Genomic DNA, 13,940 nt, shown 5'->3' with positions numbered 1-13,940 from the left:
CCGCAGGTAGAGTATCCTAACCCTAATCTACCGCAGGTAGAGTATCCTAACGCTAATCTACCGCAGGTAGAGTATCCTAACCCTAATCTACACAGGGAGAGTATCCTAACCCTAATCTACCACAGGTAGAATATCCTAACCCTAATCTACCACAGGTAGAGTATCCTAACCCTAATCTACCACAGGTAGAGTATCCTAACCCTAATCTACCGCAGGTAGAGTATCCTAACGCTAATACTGTTTTCTTGTTTCTCTCCCCTTTTCTTTCAACAGGATGAAAACATGATCAGCTTTATCAAAGGAGGCATCAAAATACGCACAAGTTTCCAGATTTACAAGTCAGTGACTAGTAGATGGATATAACTGGCTGGGGGACTAGTGGATGGATATAACTGGCTGGGGGACTAGTAGATGGGTATAACTGGCTGGGAGACTAGTAGATGGGTGTAACTGGCTGGGAGACTAGTAGATGGGTATAACTGGCTGGGAGACTAGTAGATGGGTATAACTGGCTGGGAGACTAGTAGATGGGTATAACTGGCTGGGGACTAGTAGATGGGTATAAATGGCTGGGGGACTAGTAGATGGATATAACTGGCTGGGGGACTAGTAGATGGATATAACTGGCTGGGGGACTAGTAGATGGATATAACTGGCTGGGAGACTAGTAGATGGGTATAACTGGCTGGGGGACTAGTAGATGGGTATAACTGGCTGGGGGACTAGTAGATGGGTATAACTGGCTGGGGGACTAGTAGATGGGTTTAACTGACTGGGGGACTAGTATATTGGTCTAGTGTGGGTATAACTGACTAGGGGACTAGTAGATGGGTTTAACTGACTGGGGGACTAGTATACTGGTCTAGTGTGGGTATAACTGACTAGGGGACTAGTAGATGGGTTTAACTGACTGGGGGACTAGTATATTGGTCTAGTGTGGGTATAACTGACTAGGGGACTGGTAGATGGGTTTAACTGACTGGGGGACTAGTATATTGGTCTAGTGTGGGTATAACTGACTAGGGGACAGTACTTATGACATAACATCCTGTGCTATCTTCCTGTAGGGAATGTCAGAATATTCTGAATGTGACTCAGGACCATAGCAGTGAATCATTCAGGCAGTTTGAGGGAGGAGTGAGACTGGGTATCGGATCCTTCAACCTGGTAAGAAAGACGTGTGTGTGTGTGTGTGTGTGTGTGTGTGTGAGAGATGTATAAATAAATGCAGCTTGGTTTTAACAAGTTTTCTCTCTCTCAGATGCTGTCCCTCCTTCCTCAGAGGATCCTCAGGTTGCTGGAAGTCATCGGCTTCTCTGGCAACAGAGTGAGTTTAATGGCTCAGCAATGAACTGCTATGACTGCTTATAATGAATGCTTGTGGGCGTTAAGTAACCTAGTGGTTAGAGTGTAGAGGCGGCAGGATAGCCTAGTGGTTAGAGCGTTGGGCTAGTAACCGAAAGGTTGTAAGATCGAATCCCCGAGCTGACAAGGTACAAATCTGTCGTTCTGCCCCTGAACAAGGCAGTTAACCCACTGTTCCCCTGAACAAGGCAGTTAACCCACTGTTCCCCTGAACAAGGCAGTTAACCCACTGTTCCCCTGAACAAGGCAGTTAACCCCACTGTTCCCCTGAACAAGGCAGTTAACCCACTGTTCCCCTAAACAAGGCAGTTAACCCACTTTTCTCCTGAACAAGGCAGTTTACCCACTGTTCCCCTGAACAAGGCAGTTAACCCACTGTCCCCCTGAACAAGGCAGTTAACCCCACTGTTCCCCTGAATAAGGCAGTTAACCCCACTGTTCCCCTGAACAAGGCAGTTAACCCCACTGTTCCCCTGAACAAGGCAGTTAACCCCACTGTTCCCCTGAACAAGGCAGTTAACCCACTGTTCCCCTGAACAAGGCAGTTAACCCACTGTTCCCCTGAACAAGGCAGTTAACCCCACTGTTCCCCTGAACAAGGCAGTTAACCCACTCTTCCCAGTTAGGCCGTCATTGTAAATAAGAATTTGTTCTTAACTGACTTGCCGAGTTAAATAAAAAATAAAAATAACAGGTAATAGCTGTTATAAGGAGCTATGCACTGTTGTGAATGCTTATAAGAGGTGGTATTGTGTCTTGTAGGACTTTGGTCTGTCTCAGCTGAGAGAAGGAGCAGCTAGCCACGGTCTCAGAGCTGTCCTCAGTGTGTTGACGTTGCTGCTGTACCATACCTACGTTACACTCATACTGGGTAGGGATACACACACACACACACACACACACACACACACTGGTTAATAGTTGTGTAAAGGTTGTGTGATGGTTGAATGACGATTGTTGTGTGTTCCAGGTTTCGGAGAAGGTTAGTAATTTTGTTATATTTGTTTGGTGGTTGTGGTTATTTGTGATGGTTCTATCATGGTTCTATCATGGTTCTATCATGGTTCTATCATGGTTCTATGGTGGTTGTATTCTGGTTCTATCATGGTTCTATCATGGTTCTATCATGGTTCTATCATGGTTCTATGGTGGTTCTATCATGGTTCTATCATGGTTCTATGGTGGTTGTATTCTGGTTCTATCATGGTTCTATGGTGGTTGTATTCTGGTTCTATGGTGGTTGTATTCTGGTTCTATCATGGTTCTATGGTGGTTGTATTCTGGTTCTATCATGGTTCTATGGTGGTTGTATTCTGGTTCTATCATGGTTCTATGGTGGTTGTATTCTGGTTCTATCATGGTTCTATGGTGGTTGTATTCTGGTTCTATCATGGTTCTATGGTGGTTGTATTCTGGTTCTATCATGGTTCTATGGTGGTTGTATTCTGGTTCTATCATGGTTCTATGGTGGTTGTATTCTGGTTCTATCATGGTTTTATGGTGGTTGTATTCTGGTTCTATCATGGTTCTATGGTGGTTGTATTCTGGTTCTATCATGGTTCTATGGTGGTTGTATTCTGGTTCTATCATGGTTCTATGGTGGTTGTATTCTGGTTCTATCATGGTTGTATTCTGGTTCCATCATAGTTGTTTTCTGGTGGTTGTATTTTGGTTCTATCATGGTTCTCTCATGGTTCTATCATGGTTGTATTCTGGTTCTATCATGTTTCTATCATGGTTGTATTCTGGTTATATCATGGTTGTATTCTGGTAACATGGTTGTATTGTAATTGTAACATGGTTGTATTCTGGTTGTATGGTGGTTGCATTCTGGTTGTATGGTGGTTGCATTCTGGTTGTATTCTGGTTGTATGGTGGTTGTAACATGGTTGTATGGTGGTTGTATTCTGGTTGTAACATGGTTGTATGGTGGTTGTAACATTGTTGTATGGTGGTTGTGTTATGGTAACCTTGTCACAGCATTGTTTGATGATGGTTAGTTGGTGGTTGTGTTATGGTGTTGTGGTTGAATGATGGATGTGGTTGTTGTATGGTGGTTGTGTTATGGTGTTGTGGTTGAATGATGGATGTGGTTGTTGTATGGTGGTTGTGTTATGGTGTGGTGGTTGTATGATGGTTGTATGATGGTTGTTTGTTGGTTGTAACATGGTTGTATAGTGGTTGCAACATGGTTGTATTCTGGTTGTATGGTGGTTGCATTCTGGTTGTATGGTGGTTGCATTCTGGTTGTATGGTGGTTGCATTCTGGTTGTATAGTGGTTGCATTCTGGTTGTATTCTGGTTGTATTCTGGTTGTATGGTGGTTGTAACATGGTTGTATGGTGGTTGTATTCTGGTTGTAACATGGTTGTATGGTGGTTGTAACATTGTTGTATGGTGGTTGTGTTATGGTAACCTTGTCACAGCATTGTTTGATGATGGTTAGTTGGTGGTTGTGTTATGGTGTTGTGGTTGAATGATGGATGTGGTTGTTGTATGGTGGTTGTGTTATGGTGTTGTGGTTGAATGATGGATGTGGTTGTTGTATGGTGGTTGTGTTATGGTGTTGTGGTTGAATGATGGATGTGGTTGTTGTATGGTGGTTGTGTTTTGGTTGTTGTGTGTTTCAAGTACTGAAGAAGGGTTACCTTGTCACAGTATTGGTTGTGTGATGGTTGTGTGATGGTTGTGTTTTGGTTGTTGTGTGTTTCAAGTACCGAAGAAGGGTTACCTTGTCACAGTATTGGTTGTGTGATGGTTGTGTGATGGTTGTGTTATGGTTACCTTGTCACAGCATCGGTGGTGTGATGGTTGTGTTATGGTTACCTTGTCACAACATCGGTTGTGTGATGGTTGTGTGATGGTTACCTTGTCACAGCATCGGTGGTGTGATGGTTGTGTTATGGTTGTGTTATGGTTACCTTGTCACAGCATCGGTGGTGTGATGGTTGTGTTATGGTTACCTTGTCACATCATTGGTGGTGGGATGGTTGTGTGATGGTTGTGTTATGGTTACCTTGTCACAGTATCGGTGGTGTGATGGTTGTGTTATGGTTACCTTGTCACAGCATCGGTTGTGTGATGGTTGTGTGATGGTTACCTTGTCACAGCATCGGTGGTGTAATGGCTGTGTGATGGTTGTGTGATGATTGTGTTATGGTTACCTTGTCACAGCATCGGTTGTGTGATGGTTGTGTGATGGTTGGGTTATGGTTAACTTGTCACAGTATTGGTTGTGTGATGGTTGTGTTATGGTTACCTTGTCACAGCATCGGTGGTGTGATGGTGGTGTGATGGTTGTGTGATGGTTGTGTGATGGTTGTGTGATGGTTACCATGTCACAGCATCGGTGGTGTGATGGTTGTGTGATGGTTGCGTTATGGTTACCTTGTCACAGTATCGGTGGTGTGATGGTTGTGTGATGGTTGCGTTATGGTTACCTTGTCACAGTATTGGTTGTGTGATGGTTGTGTTATGGTTACCTTGTCACAGTATCGGTGGTGTGATGGTTGTGTGATGGTTGCGTTATGGTTACCTTGTCACAGTATTGGTTGTGTGATGGTTGTGTTATGGTTACCTTGTCACAGTATCGGTGGTGTGATGGTTGTGTGATGGTTGCGTTATGGTTGTTCCAGGTACTGGAGAAGGAAACCTTGTAGAGGCAGAAGCCTTACTGGGACCTTACCTCGAGAAGTTCCCTAATGTAAGTATCTCACACACACACACACACACACACACACACACACACACACACACACACACACACACACACACACACACAGTGTTTCTCTCCTAGGGTTCTATCATTCTGTATGGTAGAGTACTGATGTGAGTGTTCCTCTTCCAGGGTTCTATCATTCTGTATGGTAGGGTTCTATCATTCTGTATGGTAGAGTACTGATGTTAGTGTTCCTCTCCCAGGGTTCTATCATTCTGTATGGTAGGGTTCTATCATTCTGTATGGTAGAGTACTGATGTTAGTGTTCCTCTCCCAGGGTTCTATCATTCTGTTTTATTCTGCTCGGATTGCTGTGCTCAGAGGAAACTTCGAGAAGGTGTGTGAAACATCAAATAAAACTTCAACAAATATTTTTTCATGTGCATTCCAATACAAATGCTATATACAGTATAGGAAATAAGACCTCTGTCTCTCTCTACCTCTCTCTTTTGCTCTCAAACTCTTTCAACCTCTCCCCCCCCCCCCCCCCCAGGCCCAGTTAAAGTTTGAGGAGTGTATCTTAGCCCAGTCTCAGTGGAGACAGATTCACCACCTGTGTTACTGGGAGTTGATGTGGAGTCACTCCTTCACTCAGGACTGGCTGCAGGCATACAGATATGCTGACCTGCTCTGTAAGGAGAGTCGCTGGTCCAAGGTAGGTAGACACACCCTGACCCCTGTATGTCTCTGTAAGGAGAGTCGCTGGTCCAAGGTAGGTCGACACCCCCTGACCCCTGACCCCTGTATGTCTCTGTAAGGAGAGTCGCTGGTCCAAGGTAGGTAGACACACCCTGACCCCTGTATGTCTCTGTAAGGAGAGTCGCTGGTCCAAGGTAGGTCGACACCCTCTGACCCCTGTATGTCTCTGTAAGTAGAGTCGCCGGTCCAAGGTAGGTCGACACCCCCTGACCCCTGTATGTCTCTGTAAGGAGAGTCGCTGGTCCAAGTTAGGTCGACACCCCCTGACCCCTGACCCCTGTATGTCTCTGTAAGGAGAGTCGCTGGTCCAAGAGGGAGGGAGGGACACACCCTGACCTCTAACCCCTGTGTGTATAGGCCATATATGTCTACCAGAAGGCTGTTATCCTCTCTTCTGCCTGAAGAGACCCCCCCCCACCTGACCCCTAACCCCTGTGTGTCTCTGTAGGCCATCTATGTCTACCAGAAGGCTGCTATCCTCTCTATGTTGCCTGAAGAGGAGATCAAGAAGACTGGAGAGAACGTGGTCGAGCTGTTCAGGTGAGCTTACAACTGTTCACAGACGGCATTCATAACAGCTCATTGTAGGTCAGAAAACATTAATAGCAGCTCACTGGCCGGGCATACATTGCCAATCTTCATGGCTCTGGCTATGAATATGAATGTGTGTGTGTGTGTGTGTGTGTGTGTGTGTGTGTGTGTGTGTGTAGGCAGGTAGAGGGGCTGAAGCAGAGACTAGCAGGGAAGTCCATACCTACTGAGAAGTTTGCAGTGAGGAAATCACGAAGATACAACGCCAGAAACCCTGTCAAACTGGTGGTCCCAGCACTGGTAACACACACACACACACACACACACACAGATATACAAACACACACAAACACACACACACAGATATACACACACACAGATGTACACACACATATACACACAGATTCACACACAGACACACTCACAGATATATACACACACACACACAGATATAGACACAGACACACACTTAATAACTTTTTTCCATTCTGATGCTCCCCCCCCCCTCTCTCTCTGTGTGTGTGTGTGTGTGTGTGTGTGTGTGTGTGTGTGTGTGTGTGTGTGTGTGTGTGTGTGTGTGTGTGTGTGTGTGTGTGTGTGTGTAGGAGATGATGTATGTATGGAATGGGTTCACCATCGTAGGGAAGAGAGCAGACACCACAGAGAGTCTCCTCATCACCATAGAGAAGACAGAGGAGGAGCTACGCAACGACCCCAGTAAACACACACACACGACCCCAGTAAACACACACACACACACACACACACGGCCCCAGTAAACACACACGACCCCAGTAAACACACACACACACACACACGACCCCAGTAAACACACACGACCCCAGTAAACACACACGACCCCAGTAAACACACACGACCCCAGTAAACACACACGACCCCAGTAAACACACACGACCCCAGTAAACACACACAACCCCAGTAAACACACACGACCCCAGTAAACACACACACACACGACCCCAGTAAACACACACACGACCCCAGTAAACACACACACACGACCCCAGTAAACACACACGACCCCAGTAAACACAAACGACCCCAGTAAACACACACACACACACATACACACACACGACCCCAGTAAACACACACACGACCCCAGTAAACACACACACACACACACACATACACACACACGACCCCAGGAAACACACACACACACACACACATACACACACACGACCCCAGTAAACACACACACACGACACCAGTAAACACACACGACCCCAGTAAACACACACACATTCACAACTCATCTTTAAAACATCTTTAAAACTTAAAAAACTTTAAATCCCCCCTGCGGGATGGTTGAGCTAACGTGTGCTAATGTGATTAGTATGTGATTAGCATGTGATTCGCATGTGATTAGCATGAGGTTGTAAGTAACAAGAACATTTCCCAGGACATAGACATGTCTTATTCGGGCAGAAAGCTTAAATTATTGTTCATCTAACTGCACTGTCCAATTAACAGTAGCTGTTACAGTGATAAATGCCATGCTATTGTTGAGGAGAGTGTACAGTTATGAACTTTAAAATGTTTTAATATAGCAATTAGACACATTTGGGCAGTCTTGATACAACATTTTGACCAGAAATACAATGGTTCATTGGATCAGTCTAAAACTTGACTGCTGCCATCTCCACCCCCCCCCCCCCCCCCCCAGGTCCGTCAGAGTACCATCCTGATGACCAGTGTCTGGTTCAGATGTTAAAAGGCCTCTGTCTTAAACACCTGGGAAGACTACTGCAGGCCGAGCTCTGCTTCACACAGGTTCTGTCCAGGTATGACACGCCCACACAGGTTCTGTCCAGGTATGACACGCCCACACAGGTTCTGTCCAGGTATGACACGCCCACACAGGTTCTGTCCAGGTTGGTTCAGCAACCCCTAATACAACCCTCACCAAGGCAGGCGTTATTGGCCTGTCCTACTTGCTTGCCCGTCCAAATAAAATATTGATCATTCATTTGACCGAGACGCGCCCTGACAGAAAACACGTACATCTCTGATTAGAGTGAAACAGCATCTCTCTGTCTCAGTATGTGTAGACCATATATCTGATGCTGTCTGGACAGTGAAACAGCACCTCTCTGTCTCAGTATGTGTAGACCATGTATCTGATGCTGTCTGGACAGTGAAACAGCATCTCTCTGTCTCAGTATGTGTAGACCATGTATCTGATGCTGTCTGGACAGTGAAACAGCACCTCTCTGTCTCAGTATGTGTAGACCATGTATCTGATGCTGTCTGGACAGTGAAACAGCACCTCTCTGTCTCAGTATGTGTAGACCATGTATCTGATGCTGTCTGGACAGTGAAACAGCACCTCTCTGTCTCAGTATGTGTAGACCATGTATCTGATGCTGTCTGGACAGTGAAACAGCATCTCTCTGTCTCAGTATGTGTAGACCATGTATCTGATGCTGTCTGGACAGTGAAACAGCATCTCTCTGTCTCAGTATGTGTAGACCATGTATCTGATGCTGTCTGGACAGTGAAACAGCATCTCTCTGTCTCAGTATGTGTAGACCATGTATCTGATGCTGTCTGGACAGTGAAACAGCTCCTCTCTGTCTCAGTATGTGTAGACCATGTATCTGATGCTGTCTGGACAGTGAAACAGCATCTCTCTGTCTCAGTATGTGTAGACCATGTATCTGATGCTGTCTGGACAGTGAAACAGCTCCTCTCTGTCTCAGTATGTGTAGACCATGTATCTGATGCTGTCTGGACAGTGAAACAGCTCCTCTCTGTCTCAGTATGCATAGACCATGTATCTGATGCTGTCTGGACAGTGAAACAGCACCTCTCTGTCTCAGTATGCGTAGACCATGTATCTGATGCTGTCTGGACAGTGAAACAGCTCCTCTCTGTCTCAGTATGTGTAGACCATGTATCTGATGCTGTCTGGACAGTGAAACAGCTCCTCTCTGTCTCAGTATGCATAGACCATGTATCTGATGCTGTCTGGACAGTGAAACAGCACCTCTCTGTCTCAGTATGCGTAGACCATGTATCTGATGCTGTCTGGACAGTGAAACAGCACCTCTCTGTCTCAGTATGCGTAGACCATGTATCTGATGCTGTCTGGACAGTGAAACAGCACCTCTCTGTCTCAGTATGTGTAGACCATGTATCTGATGCTGTCTGGACAGTGAAACAGCACCTCTCTGTCTCAGTATGTGTAGACCATGTATCTGATGCTGTCTGGACAGTGAAACAGCACCTCTCTGTCTCAGTGTGTGTAGACCATGTATCTGATGCTGTCTGGACAGTGAAACAGCACCTCTCTGTCTCAGTGTGTGTAGACCATGTATCTGATGCTGTCTGGACAGTGAAACAGCTCCTCTCTGTCTCAGTATGTGTAGACCATGTATCTGATGCTGTCTGGACAGTGAAACAGCACCTCTCTGTCTCAGTATGCGTAGACCATGTATCTGATGCTGTCTGGACAGTGAAACAGCACCTCTCTGTCTCAGTATGTGTAGACCATGTATCTGATGCTGTCTGGACAGTGAAACAGCACCTCTCTGTCTCAGTATGTGTAGACCATGTATCTGATGCCCCTCCTATCTCCATACCCCTCCCGTCCTCCCTTCACCCCTCCTCTCTCCCCTCACCCCTCCTCTCCCCCCTCCCCTCCCGTCCTCCTCTCACCCCTCCTCTCTCCATACCCGTCCTCATCGCTCTCCCCCTCTCTCTCCTCTCCTCCTCTCTCTCCTCTCCTCCTCTCTACATTCACCCCTCCTCTCCCCCCCCCCCTCTCCTCTCTCCATTCCCCTAGTGAGCGGAGAATCAGATTTGACCACTACCTGATCCCCCCCCCCTCTCCTCTCTCCATTCCCCTAGTGAGCGGAGAATCAGATTTGACCACTACCTGATCCCCTTCACCCTGTATGAGTTGGGTCTACTCTACAAACAACAGGGGGACTTCATCAAGGCCACACGATACATAGAGAATGCCAAGTAAGTCTGTCCGGATGGCTCCCTATTCAGTACACTACATAGGGAATAGGTTGTAGTACTTATTTAAAAAGGAGCACACTGTATAGGGAGCAGGGTGTCGTTTTTGGCCGCAGCCTGGATCACATGTAATATACCATTTAGCAGACACTTCTATCCAGAGCCACGGCTGTATACGTTTGACATATGGAAGTCACAATTTTATTTAACTTTAATTTAAGTCAGTTAAGAACAAATTATTATTTACAATGACAGCCTAGGAACAGTGGGGTTAACTGCCTTATTCAGAGGGCAGAACGACAGATTTTTACCTTGTCAGCTCTGGGATTTGATCTGTCAACCTTTCGGTTACAAGTCCAAAGCTCTAACCACTAGGCTGCCCTGCCGCCTCTACACTCTAACCACTAGGCTATCCTGCTCCCTCTACACTCTAACCACTAGGCTACCTGCCGCCCCATTAGGGTTAGGCATATGCTTAGCAGTGTGGTTAGGGTTAAAATCACATTTTTAAGAAGATAAATTGTAAAAATGGTTGGGGTTTAGACATAATTATGGGTTAGGGGGGGGGGGAAACTGGGGGAAAACTGGGGGGGTGGGGAAACTTGGGGGGGTGGGGAAACTGGGGGGGATAGGGAAACTGGGAGGGGGTGGGGAGACTGGGGGGGGGGGGACTGGAAGGGGGTGGGGAAACTGGGAGGGGGTGGGGAAACTGGAAGGGGGTGGGGAAACTGGAAGGGGGTGGGGAAACTGGGAGGGGGTGGGGAAACTGGAAGGGGGTGGGGAAACTGGGAGGGGGTGGGGAAACTGGAAGGGGGTGGGGAAACTGGGAGGGGGTGGGGAAACTGGAAGGGGGTGGGGAGACTGGGGGGGAACTGGGAGGGGGTGGGGAGACTGGGGGGGGGGACTGGGAGGGGGGGAGACTGGAGGGGGGGGGACTGAGAGGGGGGGGGGGACTGGAAGGGGTGGAGAAACTGGGAGGGGGTGGGGAAACTGGGAGGGGGTGGAGAAACTGGGAGGGGGTGGGGAAACTGGGAGGAAACTGGGGGGGGGGGGAACTGGAAGGGGTGGAGAAACTGGGAGGGGGTGGGGAAACTGGGAGGGGGTGGGGAAACTGGGAGGGGGTGGGGAAACTGGGAGGGGGTGGGGAAACTGGGAACCACTAGGCTACGCTGCCGGCGACGCAAGCGTCATGCTATACCATCTGAGATACAGACGCCCACGTTCTTCTGTCAGTTACACTAATATTGTAATCAAATACTGTGTTTGTCTGTGTGTGTGTGCGTGTGTGTGTTTGTCTGTGTGTGTGTGCGTGTGTGTGTTTGTCTGTGTGTGTGTGCGTGTGTGTGTTTGTCTGTGTGTGTGTGCGTGTGTGTGTTTGTCTGTGTGTGTGTGCGTGTGTGTGTTTGTCTGTGTGTGTGTGCGTGTGTGTGTTTGCGTGTGTGTGTGTGACTAGGTTGAACTACAAGGACTACTCCATGGAGTCCAGGCTTCACTTCCGGATCCACGCAGCTCTCAACAGTCTCAAGGGATCGCCTGTCAGCACACCATAACTACAGCCCAACTACAATCAGACTACAACCGATTTTACACCAAAACTACATCCCAACTACAATCAGACTACAACCGATTTTACACCAAAACTACTGTCCAACTACAATTGATTTTACACCATAACTACAGCCCAACTACAATCAGACTACAACCGATTTTACACCAAAACTACAGCCCAACTACAATTGATTTTACACCAAAACTACAGCCCAACTACAGATGGACTAGAATCAGACTACAGCATAATTAGACAAACTCTCCAATCAACACGCTAGGACTACAACACATTAGGACTACAACCCCCAAGCTACACTCTGACAACATTTTAAATAAACCCCAACTACAAAAAGAAAGGAGGACCAAGGCACTCTTCGTATAATTAATTAAAATGCCTTTTATTTGTATGGAATGTTCAATAGAAACAAAGTTTTAAAAATACGACACGTTTCGGCTGCATGGCCTTCGTCAGGGAGTACAAATAAATAATACAATGTCATCTTTTAAACAGTTTTTCCAATTGACCCTGGTCACAATATCAAGTACTAATGAAAGTGTGTGTGTGTGTACTGTATATAGTATGGAAAATATACAATATTGTCTGGTAATAATGACTATGTACGTATATGAAGGATGTACACTCCCCTACGTATTTATTTGGACAGTGAAGCTAAAACGTTTAGTCTGTAATAGTCCAGCGTTTTGGATTTGAGAGGAGGGGAGGAGAGGGGAGGAGAGAGGAGGAGAGGAGAGGAGAGAGGAGGAGAGAGGAGGGGGGTGAGGAGAGAGGAGGAGAGGAGGGGGGAGAGGAGAGAGGAGGAGAGGAGGAGGAGAGGAGGGGGGAGAGGAGAGAGGAGGAGAGGGGAGAGGAGGAGAGGGGGGAGAGGAGGAGAGGAGGGGGGAGAGGAGATTTGAGATCCAAGAGGTTTTATGAGGTGACAGAATGGCCCCCTTGTTATTAGAGGGTGTTTTCATACATGTCCGTTCAGAAATGAAATGTGCTTTATGTATCTAGTCCCCCTATTTGAAGGTTTGATAAGTATGCTATTTGGACAAATTCACTTATAGTTCATAACATTTTTGTCAAAGGTTTAGTATTTTGGTACCATATTCATAGCACACATTGACCACTAAGCTTGTGTGACTACAAACTTGTTGGATGCATTTGCAGTTTGTTTTGATTGTGTTTTGTATTCTGATGTGCCCAATAGAAATTAATGGATGAATAATGATGAGTTTAAATATAGTACAAGTCCCCCCACCCCCCCCAAAAAATGCTAACCTCCCCTGTTATTAGTAATGGTGAGAGATTAGCAAAAATGCTAACCTCCCTTGTTATTAGTAATGGTGAGAGATTAGCAAAAATGCTAACCTCCCTTGTTATTAGTAATGGTGAGAGATTAGCAAAAATGCTAACCTCCCTTGTTATTAGTAATGGTGAGAGATTAGCAAAAATTCTAACCTCCCTTGTTATTAGTAATGGTGAGAGATTAGCATTTCTCCCTGTTATTGGTAATGGTGAGAGATTAGCATTTCTCCCTGTTATTGGTAATGGTGAGAGATTAGCATTTCTCCCTGTTATTGGTAATGGTGAGAGATTAGCATTTCTCCCTGTTATTGGTAATGGTGAGAGATTAGCATTTCTCCCTGTTATTGGTAATGGTGAGAGATTAGCATTTCTCGCCGTTATTGGTAATGGTGAGAGATTAGCATTTCTCCCTGTTATTGGTAATGGTGAGAGATTAGCATTTCTCCCTGTTATTGGTAATGGTGAGAGATTAGCATTTCTCCCTTGTTATTAGTAATGGTGAGAGATTAGCATTTCTCCCTGTTATTGGTAATGGTGAGAGATTAGCATTTCTCCCTGTTATTGGTAATGGTGAGAGATTAGCATTTCTCCCTGTTATTGGTAATGGTGAGAGATTAGCATTTCTCCGTGTTACTGGTAATGGTGAGAGTTTAGCATTCATTCATGATTATCTGTAGTCATGGTAACATCCACATGAGTGTAGAAGTGTTTGGAAACATTCTATTCTTATTTACTATAAAAGTGACTCTAAAATGACAATACATTATTTACCATTCATTG

At 46.1% G+C, this 13,940-nt stretch overlaps 1 protein-coding gene across 2 annotated transcripts in view; it reads left to right on the top strand.

Annotated features, from left to right (window-relative positions):
* ttc39b (tetratricopeptide repeat domain 39B) overlaps positions 1 to 12,645 on the top strand; it is a 57,801-nt gene extending 45,156 nt beyond the window's left edge. Inside the window, exons 7-20 of one of the 2 annotated variants that reach the window (XM_031791590.1) lie at positions 274 to 338; positions 1,068 to 1,167; positions 1,262 to 1,327; positions 2,128 to 2,236; positions 2,336 to 2,347; positions 5,001 to 5,068; positions 5,361 to 5,420; positions 5,577 to 5,738; positions 6,231 to 6,322; positions 6,493 to 6,613; positions 6,919 to 7,030; positions 8,004 to 8,121; positions 10,190 to 10,306; positions 11,757 to 12,645. In XM_031791590.1, the coding sequence (XP_031647450.1) occupies positions 274 to 338; positions 1,068 to 1,167; positions 1,262 to 1,327; positions 2,128 to 2,236; positions 2,336 to 2,347; positions 5,001 to 5,068; positions 5,361 to 5,420; positions 5,577 to 5,738; positions 6,231 to 6,322; positions 6,493 to 6,613; positions 6,919 to 7,030; positions 8,004 to 8,121; positions 10,190 to 10,306; positions 11,757 to 11,853 (1,299 nt within the window). In that variant the 3' untranslated portion in view covers positions 11,854 to 12,645. The remainder of the gene's footprint in view (positions 1 to 273; positions 339 to 1,067; positions 1,168 to 1,261; positions 1,328 to 2,127; positions 2,237 to 2,335; positions 2,348 to 5,000; positions 5,069 to 5,360; positions 5,421 to 5,576; positions 5,739 to 6,230; positions 6,323 to 6,492; positions 6,614 to 6,918; positions 7,031 to 8,003; positions 8,122 to 10,189; positions 10,307 to 11,756) is intronic. The other variant, XM_031791591.1, reaches the window with a different exon arrangement.
* The last annotated feature ends 1,295 nt before the right edge of the window (positions 12,646 to 13,940 follow it).

Source organism: Oncorhynchus kisutch, linkage group LG16 (assembly GCF_002021735.2).
Source record: "Oncorhynchus kisutch isolate 150728-3 linkage group LG16, Okis_V2, whole genome shotgun sequence".
Classification (NCBI taxonomy): Eukaryota; Metazoa; Chordata; class Actinopteri; order Salmoniformes; family Salmonidae; genus Oncorhynchus; species Oncorhynchus kisutch.
The sequence above is the reverse complement of the archived record's forward strand: the minus strand, read 5'-3'. Positions and strand labels throughout refer to the sequence as shown.